Below are 16,186 nucleotides of genomic sequence, written 5' to 3' on the forward strand. Positions count from 1 at the left end.
GAGAATTGAAATCACAATGTTCTAAACCCTTATACACTTTTACAATTAATTTTAAATAATTAATTAACTCATGTTTATATATGATTCATGACTAGAACAACTTGACACACAGCACTGAGCTGCATCTCAAATTAATCTTCAGGTTCTCAGCTTTCAGTTGATGTACACCACTTCTATGTGACATCTTCTGTTGACTATTGTGGGTCTCAGAGGACTAAGAGTAGTAGCATAAATATGTCTGTAAGATTTCCTAAAAGTACAAAGTACAAAGTACTGTGTCGTGAACTGCCGCACCTAAAAGCCCCACACGCTTTGTGGATGACGACATACAGTTTCTATGAGACTTGAGCTCTCTCTGCTGAAGCCAAGAGTCATTGGCTCAAATTGGAAAATGCTGCATTCCGATTGGCTGCAGCTGCTGTCATCTAATACCACACTGCCAATACACTTAAGCAGTGACCTACTAACACAGATCCAGTCTGTAGCCACCTTTAGAGGGAAAAGCCAAGAGGAGGAGAGAGCCAGGTACTTCACAACTTGTAGGATTTCGTCGACAGTTATTTCCTTATTATTAGCTGACGGGGAACATAAACTTCTACTCTGCTTGACACGCAGTGGAGAACCACACCAAACCCTCAACCAGGTGTTAGAAAAGGTACAGTTGTTTTTTATTTGAGATTAACAAATTAAACTCTTCTACCTTCTTCTTCTAGTGTTCCTGCGGGATGGTGTTGTGTTTACGTGTTAGGAAGAACGTCCGTGAATCACAGCAGCGCATTAGCTAGCTTCTAATTCTGTGTCATAACCTCTATGTTTTTCTTGCGTAACGTTGCTAGAAACCCACTTAACATGTAGAATAACCACGTTAATATTCATAATAAAGGTGCCGAAGTTCGAGGTGTATTGGCTGTTATTAGTTAAGGTTAAACTGTACCGTTACTGTATTAGTAGTTTGTGCATTACTGCTATAAAAGCAGGCTAATGATGGCCGGTTAATGAGACTGAATGTATCGAACTGTACCAAGGCACGGAACGTTCATGTTCAGGCCCGGCAGCAGGAGTTTACAGATTGCAACACAACGTTCTGAATCAGAATTCTCAGCGTTCTAACTCCGAATTCTCGGAATTCGAAGTGTTGTCAGCAACGTTCTAAACAAACCTGCTGCTGTGGCTGCTGTCGTTGTGTAACTGTTACGGGTCAGTAAGTTAATGACGTTAACAAAGCAACGTCCTCTGTACTGTACTTTAGCCGACCTCACGGTACTTTTTTAGGGCGTAGAGAGACCAGACAGACCCCCTCGCTCTCCACCCGCCACACTGTCATCATGAGTAAGCACCATAGAAGACAGCAGCGATGCGATGATGTCAACACAGTCAATGGACACATTGTCTGTTACACTTACCGTTGAATATCTGACTGACACATATTTAGTAAGAGATATTTTAAGTTATAGAGCAGAACAAACATGTTATTGCCACACATTGATGATGTCTGCAGCCGTAGAAATGTCTAGTATAGTCTGCGGCCGGGGGGAGTTTATTGTGTTTTACTGACACAATGAAGGAATCTGGGACAATAGGACGTGTTGACGGTCCGCTGCGGGCCGAGCCGGTCCGGGCCGATCCCTGAACCGACGGCTGAACTCCCGCTCCACTACACCCCTAAATCGAGCTCACGTTGCGGTAATATTACCACACATTTTTATCACGTGTGATCCAGATTTAGTCTTGTTGTCATATGTTGTTGCCTTGTTAGAAAGGATCCTCGCATCCAGCCACAGCTGCGTTATATAAAATCTTAACATCTGTAAAATCTTTCTCCAGTGATCTCAGAAAATAGACAAAGAAAACAATCAAAACAGTAGATTAGTATAAAGCATGTGGCTGTTTTTTCAAATGGTAAAATTAGAAACAATTTCACAGAATTGCAAGTTGCCTATAGACTACCTAAGAACTGACATTGGACTTAGGATCTCATTAAGCCACAAGCCCATTCCATAGTAAAGGTACCAGGTTATACATTAGTCTTTCATTTAGTAATCATGTTCATCTCCCTTAATCATTTACTTTCTAAATATAGACTCCAGCTAAGGACAAAATGAGGACACAAAGTCAGGAGAGACATTTATTTGGGACATTTTACCACACCCCTTACCTTTATTATTTGTTTTTACTAATATTTTTATTTAAGAAAAAGAAAATTTTTCACAGATATTTAACATAGAATATTTTCCACTGCCTATACAAAATAACGTTTAATAACATATCTACACAGGGAATGATGGTTCAAAATTAAGTAGTAAGAAAAAAAAAGTTAACAACAAAAAATTAAAAAATTAAATTTAAATATAAATTAAAAAGAAAATACAAATAATTTGTGAGGGAAATGTCTTTATTTGTAGATTTTTGGGTTGCTGGAAAAAAAAAATAATACTGCCTGACATTAAGTGATATATTTGACTTCAAGACATCTCTGACTACATACATGCTGAAAATCAAACTTTTTTACTGTATTCATTTAGAGATTTTCCGAAGTAAAAGTCCCTAGAAGTGTATGATTTAACTTAAAAAAGTTTACAAAAATCGCAATAAATTGTAATATTGAATCACAATACTTAAAAATCGCAATACATATCAAATCAGGAGATAGGTGAATCGTCCCAGCCCTAGTATCTACATTCATATTGTATCATCGGCAAGGGAGACGTACTTACTTTATGGGAAATGCGTTAGAATATCGTTAACTTGACACTGACATAACCTCTCTCATTGTCTGTTATTCCACAGATTTTCTCAACTCGAGTGGATTAATCCAACGTGCCAGCTACTACTGCTGCATCCAAGCATTATGGTGAACAGTTAAAGACCTATGAACATATTGACAGCCGTCAACAGTGATAATATGCAATCAATCAAGCAAGAGGTGGACTCCAGTGAGTCGTACAGTGGAGAGGATGCCCTGGTCCTGGCTTTACAAGGGGCTAACAGAGATGCGACAGGCCACAAAATCTCTGCAATCCCGTTCAAGAGTAAAACTACCTGTCGCAGGAGAAGAGAGTTTATCCCAGAGGAGAAGAAAGACAACCTTTACTGGGAGAGGCGTCGCAAAAACAACGAGGCAGCCAAGCGCTCCAGGGAGAAGCGGCGCATAAACGACATGGTGCTCGAGAACAAGCTGATGGCCCTCGGAGAGGAAAACGCCTCGCTCAAGGCTGAGCTGCTGTCGTTGAAGCTGAAGTTTGGCCTGGTGAGCTTGGCAGCGTACGCCCAAGAAGTCCAAAATATATCCAGCGCCGCCAATATCGACCTCTACCAGGAGTTTGTTCCACCCAATGCCGACCAGAGTTCTTCCAGCAGGGTTTTGGAGCCTCTTCACGTACACAGCAGCTGCATATCGGTCATCAAGCATTCACCTCACATGCCCGAGACAACTCAAGGCAGCTTTAGTATCTGCAAGCAAGAACCAGCAGAGAACGGCAGCTATGCACAAGAGAGGAGTAGTCCCTACGAACTGTATAGAAACTACATGGCCAGCCCTTTGTCCGGAGTCTACTCCCAGCCTGCTTCATTCCTGCAGCTCGCGAGGTCGTCCAGTAACTCCCCCAGGAGCTCAGATGATGGCGCTGTAAGCAAATCATCAGACGGCGAGGACGAGCAGCAGGTGCCCAAAGGGTTGACGCCGTCTGTAGCTGATCCAAGGAGCGTCATCGTCTCCACGCACAAAGTGCCAGATGCCAGTTGTTCGGCTTTGCCCCATAAACTGCGGCTCAAAGCCAGAACCATCCAAATCAAAGTGGAGGCCAATGACCCCGAGTACGAGTCCTCCGGAAAGTCCTCCTCTCCCGTCAGGTTTTCAGAGGGAGGATACTACCAGACCGCTCAGGACTCTCCAGAGTACCCTCAGTCCTCCCCGTGCCCTTTGTCATTACAGGTCACCAACATGCAAGACTGGACCCACCAGTCCGAGCAGTGGCATAAAAGCAGCACAGAAACGCTGCCCAATCGCTTCCAACTTACCACGAGCCCCGTCTCAAACATTGCGGACGTGAAAGAACACTCGGATGCAGAGGACTCGTACCAGGGCCCCGCCGACCTGTCTGCAAAAGCGGTCTCTCTGAAAAGACCGATCACAGCACAGCAAGGGTCCGTGATAGAGTCGACCAAAAGCACAGCTGATCATCACGAGTCATTATCAAAAAGATTTTCCTTTTGAATGACCTTTTTGTATTTTTTTTTTTTGCATTTCCACTGTATTTGTTGTTGCACTGTGTGGTCGATATCGGGGTTAAACAATGTTTTGATCATCCAACTTTTTCAGTCCCGATACCGAGTACCGATACGTAGTGATGGCGAGGTGAAGCTTCATGAAGCACTGAAGCTCTCCAGCAAATTGGTTCGACAAAAGGGTTCATTTCACGAGGCAAATAGTGTAAAACAGGCAGATATATTTTGTGTATCTATAGGAAAATGATAGATGGGAGACATTTTTTCGTTTTTATTCAGGAATAATAAGTTTCAACTGTATTTCGGCTTCGGGCGTCTTCAATGACGTCATCGGTCTAAGACGATACAAGTCTCGATACGCGCTTCACAGAAAACTTCCTGGATTACTCGACACACGCTCGGAAGCCTCGGCACAGCACATAACATCACAACCGATACCAGAGTTTTATTAATAGTCTGTATGCCTCACTGTGTCGAAGTGACTGAGATCATTCTTTTATGTGTAAGGACCTGTCTTTAACATTGCTTTCCTAACTTTGTAAAACAAAATGCGACAAATAAACACATTTTACATTAAGTTGTTAATCGATGATGTGAGACTGACATCCTTCATGTGTAGGATATTAACATATTAATACGTGTGAAGCTTTTATTTTTATTTTCCCAAATTATTCATGACTGCTGTCCCCGTCCCTCTGCCAATCAGTATACAACGACTATCACCGAACACTGATTTTGTGGGTCAGTCAGGCCGGTATTTGCTTTAAAGCTGGTTTTAAATAATGTAGTATGGCTGTCGTATTCATTTGTATGTTGGTGTGTGGTGACAGGTTTAGTCTATGCCTCTGCTTTAAAGGGAATGTTCTGTAAAGTGTGCTTAATTTTATGGGTTTTTAATTTCTGAATAATTTCCAAGAATTATCTAGAGAGAACGTTGTAATTTGGTACTAATTATAGGGAAAATATGTTTAATCTTCCAATTATAATTCAAATAAACTGCTAATGTAACCAAGAGATTATTTAGTCCAGTGCAAAGCAAGTCAGCTGAACATGGAAAAACTATGTAATTTGTCTGCAGACAAACTTATAATTGAACATAAAGTTTGCAATATTACAGGTCCGCAAATTTATATTATAATATTATATTCCGCTATTTCCCAATAGCTGGTAATTTATTTATTACATTTCCAGGAAAAGAACACAAAGTTATTTGATATGCTTTATTTCCATGTCTGCTGGTAAATAGATAATAATTAGCAAATAACTTCTTTGAAATTTCTTCTTCTTCATACTCTTAAATAATGTTTATAATAAAGTAATTTTTGTTAAATGTTGAGGTAAATATTGGGGTAATTTGGCAGCAATTCCAAAGAAATTTCAAATAAGTTACTTGCTAATTATCAGCTAATTACCAGGACATTTGCGGACCTGTAAAATGAAGTGTTACCTCATATTTACATGAATTTAGAAGTATTTCTTTAAGGACACTTATTTTCCCTATAATTAATATCAAATATTACAGTTCTTTCAGGAAAAAATACAGCACTTCTTTTCTGTATCGTCCTGGTTGACTATGTTAACGCTGCTTCAACACTTCAGTAAACAATACTGTATACTTCTTGGACATGTTGCACTCAATGACAGTGAGTTGAAACAACTCACCTCACCACACGCTTCTCCACTGTCTCTGCTGTAGTTTTAAAAGTTACAGATTTTGGCTTTAATCTAAGTTTAGCTTATCTTTTAAATTGCTGCTGCTGCACTTGCTTCACTGTTTGCCAAATAGCCATCGCTTCTCTTTTGTCTTTTAGTGGATTTTTGTTGATTATTTAGGCTTAAATCTTTCACGCTGCTGGTTACCTGAGAATGTGTGTGTGTGACACTGGCTGGAGAATTGTGATAACCATCTGATGAATGAATCCCTAGTTCATTTCAAAATAATGGTGTGCAGTTGCTGTCAAAAGTTTGGAATATCTAGATGATGATGATGATGATGATGATGATGATGATGATGATGATGATGATGATGATGGCGGTGGTGGTGATAATAACTCTATTCACCCAGCAGCCTGAATTCCAGCAAACTGTATTTGAACACTTTTCTCAAGATTTATTGTAATGGTGAGTTTTTGTTTACAATAAAGGTCTTGTCACTGTATCAATTATGTCTTTTTCTGTCAATTTCTTTTGTTTGTTTGTCTTAGATTATCCAAGTACACATAATTTCTACAAAAAAAGTCTCGTCATTTCCCCATCACAGTGGGACCCTTACCAAAAAGAAGTTTGTTCAAGTGTGCTATTGGTATCAACTTAAAATAGGAGAGTATGATTTCAGTTTACTTTTTATGTACTTATGATTTAAATGAATGCTTCTGACTGCAGTAAATGTAGAAAAATAAAAGTGTCCAGGTCCTAAAATCTGTCATTAAAGGAATATATATATCCCCTTACGAAAAAGTAGTCTAGTTTATTTTATGAAGTATATTTATAAGTATAAGTATAAGTAGCCTATACTTTATGTAGTAAGTATACTAATTTCAATGTACTAGTAGTATACTAGAAAGTGTACTACTTCAGTACTTCTTGGGACTACTTTTTAGTTTATATTTTAAGTGTACTTTAAGTGTAAAAATAGTTTAAACTAATATTATTTATTTACACTAGTCTTGCATTTTTATTTATGCATGCATTTATATTATTTACATAGAACCTATTTTTCAGCAGATTTATTATTAGCATTATTGATATACATATTTCTTATTTATATCCAAGAACGGGAGCAAGACGTAACTCAACTTCCACCCGGGGATCAATAAAGTATTTCTGATTCTGTATTTCTACCCTCCACTTTAAAGAAGGGTGCTTCACTGAGCTGTGAGTCGACTACAGTGGAAGGGTGTAGGAAACATAGTAGTGAGCGGATTGGAACTGGGCCTTTTTAATATTTCTCCTGCACAGCCTGCAAATAAGTCACGTGATACAAACACGTGACTAGGTTCAAAGTTGAAAGTCAAAGAACACACTGCGGCTCCGGCGTCCTCACTCAGTCAATCATGGCGGTGCAAGCTGGACGCAGAGTCCTGTTGCAAGCCTTCCGCGTGCAAGCAGCGAGCCGAGACACCTGCAGGAGACAGTATGCTGTCCTCGGTCAGGTGTCTCCTCTGTCTCAGCTGAACGGTCCCGCAGCCGTGACGAGACACTACAGTTCGGACTCCAACAAGGAGGACCTGCGGGTCAGGTACCTGGACGGAGAGGACAAAGGTGAGTCCCGCTCAGGTGTCAGTGTGATAATTAAAATGTTTTTGTTGATGGAAAAGTGGTTGTTATTGTCAAACCGGAAGTCCCGTTAGTTCGCATTCCTGCAAACGGAAGTTGACTATGCAATGGTGCACAGGCTGGACCAGTTCCAATCCGGTTCATACCATGTTTCCTACACCCTCACAGCTCAGTGAAGCATCCTTCTTTAAAGTGGAGGGTATCAATACAAAACAAACAAATATCAGAATATAAATAGAGGAAATCATAAGAAAATATAAATAATAAATATATATAACAACAGTGCAAACAATAATGCAAAAAATAGGATCTATATCCAAATAATGTAAATGCTTGCATTTATAAAAATTCAAGAATATTGTTAATAAATAAGAATATTAGTTTAAATGTACTGTAAGTAAATAAATGCAGTATTAATGCCGGAGTAAACCAGATTATTGCACTGTTAAGTCAGTATTGCACAGTTGAAGATATCAATTATGGGGTTATAGCTGCTTATAGGGGTACAAAGTAATAAATAAATGTGTGTGTGTATGTGTATATATAAAGTGCAACAAAAATATTTTGTCCCTAAAATCAATGAATAATTGTACCTCAATATAGATCAATACTAGAAGTGCACTCGGAAGGCACCGACCTCCGCCAAGGCAGGTTTCATGTACGTTGCTTAAAGCACAGGCTGAGTGGAGTTATTAAAAAAAAATCACGAATCCGGATCGCCACCAAAATCTAATGATTTGTTCATTGTGCCACACCCCACCCCTCCAAAAAATGTCATTCAAATTCATTGCGTACGTTTGGAGTAATCCTGCAAACAGATAAACCAACAAACCAACGCCGGTGAAAACATAACCTCATTCAGCCTTGGCGGAGGTTATAATCATGATTATCATTTTGACCATAATCGTGCAGCCCTAGTGCATCTTATTAACATCTGCTATACTTTAGTCTGCTGCATGTAGTATGGAAATGGGACACAACATTTCAGTTTTCATATGTGATCTTGGTAGAAGATGCTTCAGTTGTAACATCATGGTGTTATGTGTTATGTTATGTCTTCATTATGCCGTTGTTAATCAGCGTGATGTAACTCTGTCTTTCAGGTATTGTTGTTATGGGGATAAATCGAGCAAAAGCAAAAAATTCCATAAGCAAAAATCTGGTAAAAATGGTACGTATTGCTATATTTACCTTGTATTCACTTTAACATATCTACTTAGATTAAGCCAACAATCGGTTGCACAAGTACAGTTGTTACTGTGCTTCTGTGGGCTGCATGTAGGCTAAAGTTCACGGTGGATTATGCATTTGTACATTGTGTTCATTTGTTTTCGTCTCAATTTCTGAGATTGTGACCGGTCACATTTGCACATTAACTACCTCAAATATTTCTTATTAAAGAACAAAACATTGTAACTTGCACACTTTTGCTAATGTATATAGTGGGTTATTGTGGCTAGTTGTAGTAGTTGGGTATATTTATAGTGTATATATTTATTATGTACTGTTCCTGTGCATTGCTTGGATAACTTGCTGCTGTAACACAATAATTTCCCAATTTGGGATCAATAAAGTTCCTGTACCTCTTAACTGGCTCCAAGCACTCAGCACTCTTGAAATATGCTCCAGTTTATCAGGCTATTATTTTTAGTTTTTTAATACAAAGTGATTTTCACATTTAAATCATAAAGACATGGTGAGAAATTTAATTTTTACTTTGGAATAAAAATGTTTTTCAGATGATTGAGGCTGTGGAGGACATCAAGAAGAATAACAAAGTGCGCAGTGTCATTATATGCAGTCTGGTTCCAGGGATCTTCTGTGCAGGTACTCTATTTGTTTATTGCATTGGAGAGATTTTTGACTTTTTGAATTCGCTGTTTGGAACGTCTTTCCATTTCGCTTCTCGTTCTTCAGTTGTAGACATTTTGCCAATCCAATCTTCATGCATAATTCTGTGTATAATATTTCATATTGAGATCTTGAAAGCTTGATCTGGCAGATACCAAATCTCTGAGTGACGGACCAACACTACACACTCCTCTGCTTCATGTTTCAGGAAGCCACAAACCTCTGGCTTGATGCCGATGCTTTGTCTCTCTGTGCAGGTGCAGATCTGAAGGAGAGGGCCAAGATGCACCCGAGTGAAGTGGGACCGTTTGTGTCCAAAGCAAGAGGACTCATCACAGAGCTGGGTAAAGACTGTAAAGAAGGATTAAATTCAGAGACCGTTCACGAATTCATTGTAGATTAATTGATTTGAATGTTTTCTACACAGCGATGCCTCACATTCTTATTTAATAATAATGTTGTAAAGTTTTTTGAATCGCAGAACTCATGTAATTTTGTTTTCATTACTTTGAAAAAGTGAAAGAAAATATAAATTTTTCATTAACACTTTCATTAAGGCCAGACACTATCGGCAAAAACACTTAAAAGTATACTTTTATTAACTAAAAAGTTGGCCAATTTAGTCCAAAGAAGTACTGAAGTAGTACACTTTCAAGTATACTACTACTACATTGATATTAGTAGTAGTAAGATTTTACTTTTCTGTTGCAGGTAACCTTCCGGTACCAACAATTGCTGCAATTGATGGAGCTGCCTTAGGAGGAGGCTTGGAAATGGCCCTTGCTTGTGACATCAGAATTGCCTGTGAGACTCAGTGGACTGTATCGTATAATACATCTATACTCGTAGTAGTGGTGGTGGTGGTAGTAGTATGTGTAAGTAGTAACACTACTCTTTGATCTCTCTAGCTGATACTGCGAAAATGGGACTAGTTGAGGCCAGACTTGCAATCATTCCTGGAGGAGGTAAGGCTGGATCCTTTTTTTTTGTTTTTCATAATTTCCAGTGAAAATCTTTAGGTTGTGTCCAGATGTGGTCGAGGCCATGTCCCATCCTGGTTTCTCATAACTTCTCACTTCTGTGCAGGTGGTACACAGCGTCTCCCCAGGGCAATTAGCGTTTCCATGGCTAAGGAGCTCATCTTTGCTGCCCGGGTGGTGGATGGAACGGAGGCGTGTCGCCTGGGTATCGTCAATCACTCTGTGGAGCAGAATGAGAGCGGAGATGCTGCCTACCTGCGGGCTCTGGAGCTCGCCCGCGAGATCAACCCTCAGGTAATGAGACCGATTCACTGACAAGCAGATCTCTTTATTAAGGAGATTATACAAAATCGTGATGAATGTCATTTCATAGGCATTGAATAATTGCAGTAAAATGGCAGTCACTCTTTGGTTTTTGGCTCCGCAGGGTCCAATTGCAGTAAGGATGGCGAAACTGGCGATCAACCAGGGGATAGAGGTAAGTGTAAGATGTCAGTGCAGGACTGCTTTTACGGTATTTTGCGATTGCCTTGGCTCAAGGTTAAAGATGGCATTGCTAAAAAAAATCTTATTGGAGCATTTAAATCCAGTTGCTTTCAGGCTGGGTATCTGTCGTGTAACATGCAGCAGCATACAGTAAATCTCATGGTGGTTAATTAGAAAGCGTCACGACTGATTGGCATGAAAAGAAAATTAGACATTTTCAGCTGCAGTGTGAACTTTCACTAAGAGATGTCATTTTCTCTTTCAGGTCGATTTAGCTACAGGTCTGGCAATTGAGGAAGCATGCTATGCCCAGGTGAGTAATGAAACAGTTATTTCCCCTGCTGTACGGGATAATTATTTGGTTGGCAGATTATTAGGTCAGCCTAGCTAAAACTTGTGCTGCATTCATGACATGTCGGCAGAATGTGAAGAGTCTTGTGAGTGTTCACATATTTCCAGATGGTTACCCCCGCCGTTAGCCTTGTAGTCACACAATTTACATTACATTTATTTAGCTGACGCTTTTATCCAAAGCATCTTACAATTAGTGCATTCAACCATGTGGATACAACCACATTTGTATTGTATTGTACGGAGAGTTGTGTTACCCTCATCAATATACAATGAATGGACAAAATATTAGAAACACATCAGCGCAGGGACTTAAATTGGCTTCAGATAAAGAGGTGCATCTTTTTTTGTACCGAAACATTTGTGTTGTTTTTCAGGTGATACCAACTAAAGATCGATTGGAGGGTTTGGCTGCGTTCAAGGAGAAGAGACGTCCTCACTTCAAGGGGGAGTGAAGCCACACTCCTTCTGCCTTCAGCTCTCCCGCTACTCCACTGCTTCCAACATCTTTCTGGGTGAAACTGTACACGACGACACATTAACCTGTACAGCACCCAGAGGACGTCCGTTTGACCGCAGGACATTACGGCCGCTCCTGGCTGGTGTTTTTTGCCAGTGACTTCAATGTTCACGTGTAAAGCACTTGCTGGGTGTGTCAACTAACCAATCATTGGCTTCCAATATTTAAAACTTAACTAACTTAAAATCTAAAAGATGAATTACCTCAAATGGTTATTGCTCTTTGCAGTATGATAACAGTTGGTCACTAACCTCCTTGATTAAATGAACCAATCCAAGAGCCATAGACATTTCTGTGATTGCCTCACATGAATGATGCATCAGAGGGTTTATTGCTTTTTTTTTTACTTAGGTGGAAATGTACCACTGTGTTCACAACACTGAATAACACCAGAGGTGTCTGCATGAAATCATAAAACAGACTCGGTTTTCTCTTTCTTTCTTCGGCTCATAGCGGCAGACTACAGCTCGGCTCTGATTGGTTATATTCCTCCGGTCTGTGAAATCTTGCAGATGCAGATTAGGAGCACCGGAGGACACAGAGACACATGATTTCTTTCAGATTACCTGTCTCATGCACTACTGTCAGGATATATTTTATAAAAATAACTTTTTTTAATCATATTTGCTCCATTTCTACCCACTGCAGCTTTAAGCCAAGTTCACACTACATGACTTTCAAAGTCTTCAGATTGCTGTACACAACTAGCTGTCTTGTAATTGTTGTGGTTTTCATACTACAAGATCTCTTCCCCATACGTCTTTACCGTTTCCCATATGTAGATCAGTTATGTTTATTCGTGCAAACATCCCTAGGTGCAACAACAACTTTGGTCCGTGTTGCAAACGCTACACATACTGTAAGTTCCTGTTGTTACAGGCGACCCCTCTGCCAGGTTTCCCCTCAACCCGTGTCTCACGCTCTCATTGGCTGTAGCTCCCCGACAGACTCCCAGACAGGTCCAGATATTTAGCATGCTAGATAAGTGGAATGTGAGTGAAGCAGTTCACACATAACCCTCGAGCGCCGATTTGTCGGCGAGTGGAAAATCAGGGCTAAAGTCATGGAGTGTGAACAAGGCAGTGCTTCACAGTTGTGTGACTGTACCGACACATTGGCCCAGTGTGTACTGTTTAATTTGATTGGTTAACTGACCAACAGAAAATAAACAACGCTGCTATTGCTCAGAGTGACCGACATCAAAAACTGTTCAGAAATGCCCTTAAAAGTACATTATATAAATTATATCAACATATTGCAAAAATGCATGTTTTTGAGCATCAAAGTTTGTTCTCAACTTTGGAAAAAGGTATTAACTCTTGGTCCTCTTACTAGATCTGCCAAGAGCTTTCAACCACATCTCACATTTATCAGTGGGTGGTGCTTGTTCAGTTGGTACTGCGAGAACTTCATCTGCTGATATAGAGCATTCAATTTGGTTGAAAGCCCTGGAAAAGGGTGTAAGTGGACCTTGAATTTTTTTCCCATATTGATATTCATTTTTTAAAGATATCTTTTCTACAGAGCCCCCCACCATACTTTAACTGCTTTTATGAAACTGTTGATGAATGAATGAGCCACAGTGGAGATGATTTAATGTTATTTTGGTGAGTGAAGTGAGTGAGGGCATTACGATATCACACAGTTGTAAATAAAACTTCTGTCACACTGAAATGTTTCTTCCCATACTACATTTGTATTGTTTTGAGTGCACATAATGACCTAATAATAATCCGTCCACTTGCAGTTCTATGCTGTCTGGCTGAGATACATTATGTTGGGACATATTGTTCATAAATGGTGATTTGAATCCCTCGCATGCAGTAAGTCAAGTACAGGTAGAAGCTAATAGAAACTGAGCACTGTGCATGCGTTGCTAGATATGGGCTAGAAAGCTCTATAGTGACATTTGGGAAATAAAATCTATAGGTATAATAATTGTATAATGTAATTTTTTTTTAGTATTGATTTTGATTGAATATTGAAGCAGTTCTAAATTCAAACAAGAAGAATAACTGAAATGTCTGTCAGCGCAAACAATAGCTCCCCCATAATATCAACGGATCTACACGCGTCAAAAACATAGTGGTGGAAACTCACGAAGTAGAATAACAAACATACGATGGAGAATTAGGGCCATATTGAGGGGGAAAAAATAAAGTCGTAATATTATGAGAATAAAGTAATACGTTTACGAGAAAAAAAGTCGTATTATGAGAAGAAAGTCATGTTTAGGAGAAAAAAAGTAATAGAATGAAGTTGTAATATGAGAAAAAAAGTTATAAGTTTAAGAAAAAAAAGTAGTGTTATGAGAATAAAGTCAATATTATAAAGTAGTAATTTTACGCGTTATATCTTATTATATTATACTATACAGGGACCTCTCTACAAGTATTAACCTACCTTAAACAAGGAAAATAAGCCAAAGCCAAACTCGACAAACGTGAGTTTTAACAATTCCTTATGATAAATTAATTATTTTCTATCACGTAAGTAATTCACAATCACGCAGATCATAAACTCTTTAATATAATAACGACTCATTGAAATCGGTTGAGAAATGTAGACATTATAGCGCTTTTTATCCAGAAAAACAGCAGCTCCCTCGTTTACAGGCCAGTCTTGCCCGGTCCAATATGGCGCCCGCGTTGACGTATCATAGCAACGGTAGAGGGCCGAGTAACGTCTCTCTCTCTGAAGCTATGATGTCTGTGTGTTTCCTACCGGGATGAACTCACACCAGCAACTGGTCTGACTTGTTCTGTCTCTTCCTGGCTGATAAAAACACCAGGAGTTGCTGAATAAAACACATCAGGTAAGATAACGGTTCATTTGTGTGTGGAACATAGCTAGCTAGCTACATTGTTTTTTTTTTATTGCCTTTATTTCACAAACTGGTCAAACAGGTTCAATTACAAAGACATGTGCAAAACTTTAAAAGGAACAACAAGACAAAATAACAGATGCCAGGGGATAAACAGCTTACAAGTACAAAAACAGGGAAAATAAACATTTAGATAAATATATTAAAGGAGGTGCATAAAGTTACCTCTTAACAGCTTTTTTGTTTTCGGAGGAGAGAATCAATTTAATTTATTGTTTGGTTTCATGTTCAAATACAAAAAAATGAAGGTTTAGATTTACTAAATTTTGATTTATGTATATGAAATTTAGCTAAGAGAATAATCAGATTAATCATGTTCTTTGATTTTACTGTTACCTTTATGGAAACCAAACCAAACACTCTCTAGACATAGAATAAAATCAGGATCAATATTATCAATAATGATTCTACTCAAGTCCATCCACAGCCTGTTGCTATGGTCACAGTGCCAGAATAGATGAAGAAGAGTTTCTGGGAGTACATCACAGAATGATGTCATGTTTAAACTTAACAAGATAATGACTTGCTGGATCATATCTGTGAAGGATTTTAAAGGATACTTCTCTTATTTTGTTTGTCAAAAGATACCTATAGGGTAGAGTCCAGATGTTCTTCCACTTGAGGTCTTTTACAAGGTTGTTCCAGTAATTGACAACATCATATCATTCTGAAATAAATGACGTATACCTTTATTATTATTTTTGGTAGACAAAAAACATATCCTGCCCTGTGAGTGTCTGCTGGATTAGGAATCTGTGGTACAAATCCCTGTTCAGTTGTACCTTTTAATAATATGACTCCAGAGGAGCTAGCTAGCTAGTGTTGGTGACGTATGTTGTGCGAGACGAGAGATGTAGTTCACTGAGCGGTTTCACACAAAACTAAATGATAAACCTACAACAAACTGAGACTTTCTTGACTTGAAAAATTATCTTTTAAATTTAAAAAACATATGTGTGATTCATGGCGTAGTTCAAATGGGATTAAAAAATGATTTGTCTCTCTCCGTTGACTACCGTTCATATTTTTTGCCCCTAAATAAGGTCCAATGGGGTCCACCGGAAGGGGAGGTACTGTTTGAAACCATCCACAGTTATCCACATTTTATATATTACACCTTAATTAAATTGGTGACAACTTTAAAGTAGCTTCTTATTTTTCCTTTAGTTTGGGGTTCATTATGAATGATGTTGGTGAGTGGTAAAGCCAATCTCCAGTCTACCTGTGGAGGACATCACCGAGGCTGCAGCTTCACTCTGATTAGGATTAGACATGCAGTGTGCTGACGGTAGGGTCAGGGTTATCGTGAGGACATAATAGAAGTAGAAGGTGTGTGTGCGAGTGTGTGAACAGACTGTTGAGGCCCTGGCCAGCGGTTGAGTGGAGACATGCCCTGTGGCTTCGTGCTGCTGCAGCACAGAACCTGACATCAGGCTGCACATCCCCACTGTGGCTGGCCTCCTTCCGGCAGATGTCCCAGCAATAAGCCGGGGGGAATCCCACCACAAGTCAAGGTTGCGTAAAGAAAGACCCGCTCCCCAATACTGGAGGCCTGCACCCCAGCCACTTCATACGGGAAACGGCGAAGGTGTAACTGTTAACGGCAGCATTTCG

General features: G+C 39.4%; 2 protein-coding genes across 4 annotated transcripts; both read left to right on the forward strand.

The window, feature by feature from the left end:
* The first annotated feature begins 400 nt into the window (after nt 1-400).
* nfil3 (nuclear factor, interleukin 3 regulated) lies at nt 401-6,386 on the forward strand. Of its 3 annotated transcripts, XM_074618133.1 has the most exons (3): nt 427-655; nt 1,565-1,683; nt 2,788-6,386. In XM_074618133.1, exon 3 carries the CDS (start codon nt 2,870-2,872, stop codon nt 4,211-4,213), a length of 1,344 nt encoding a protein of 447 aa, XP_074474234.1. In that variant the 5' UTR covers nt 427-655; nt 1,565-1,683; nt 2,788-2,869; the 3' UTR covers nt 4,214-6,386. The 3 variants fall into 3 exon arrangements, with proteins under 3 accessions (XP_074474235.1, XP_074474234.1, XP_074474233.1); XM_074618134.1 differs by lacking the exon at nt 1,565-1,683 and having other exon boundaries at nt 401-525; XM_074618132.1 differs by lacking the exon at nt 1,565-1,683 and having other exon boundaries at nt 428-655.
* An 816-nt stretch (nt 6,387-7,202) lies between these two features.
* auh (AU RNA binding protein/enoyl-CoA hydratase) lies at nt 7,203-13,362 on the forward strand. The gene is made up of 10 exons (XM_074617474.1): nt 7,203-7,485; nt 8,604-8,671; nt 9,240-9,327; nt 9,609-9,695; nt 10,063-10,155; nt 10,260-10,316; nt 10,438-10,625; nt 10,759-10,809; nt 11,083-11,130; nt 11,546-13,362. The coding sequence occupies exons 1-10, from the start codon at nt 7,278-7,280 to the stop codon at nt 11,621-11,623; spliced, it is 966 nt and encodes a 321-aa protein (XP_074473575.1). The 5' UTR covers nt 7,203-7,277; the 3' UTR covers nt 11,624-13,362.
* Nucleotides 13,363-16,186: the final 2,824 nt, after the last annotated feature.

This window comes from Sebastes fasciatus, chromosome 19, assembly GCF_043250625.1.
Source record: "Sebastes fasciatus isolate fSebFas1 chromosome 19, fSebFas1.pri, whole genome shotgun sequence".
Lineage (NCBI taxonomy): Eukaryota > Metazoa > Chordata > Actinopteri > Perciformes > Sebastidae > Sebastes > Sebastes fasciatus.

Excerpts from the sequence above, each read along its gene's own strand:
- nfil3 (XM_074618134.1), top strand. The coding sequence starts at position 2,870 with ATGAACATATTGACAGCCGTCAACAGTGATAATATGCAATCAATCAAG.
- auh (XM_074617474.1), top strand. The coding sequence starts at position 7,278 with ATGGCGGTGCAAGCTGGACGCAGAGTCCTGTTGCAAGCCTTCCGCGTG. Across the intron at positions 8,672-9,239 it reads GCAAAAATCTGGTAAAAATG|ATGATTGAGGCTGTGGAGGA; the intron begins GTACGTATTGCT and ends AATGTTTTTCAG. Across the intron at positions 10,156-10,259 it reads TTGTGACATCAGAATTGCCT|CTGATACTGCGAAAATGGGA; the intron begins GTGAGACTCAGT and ends TGATCTCTCTAG.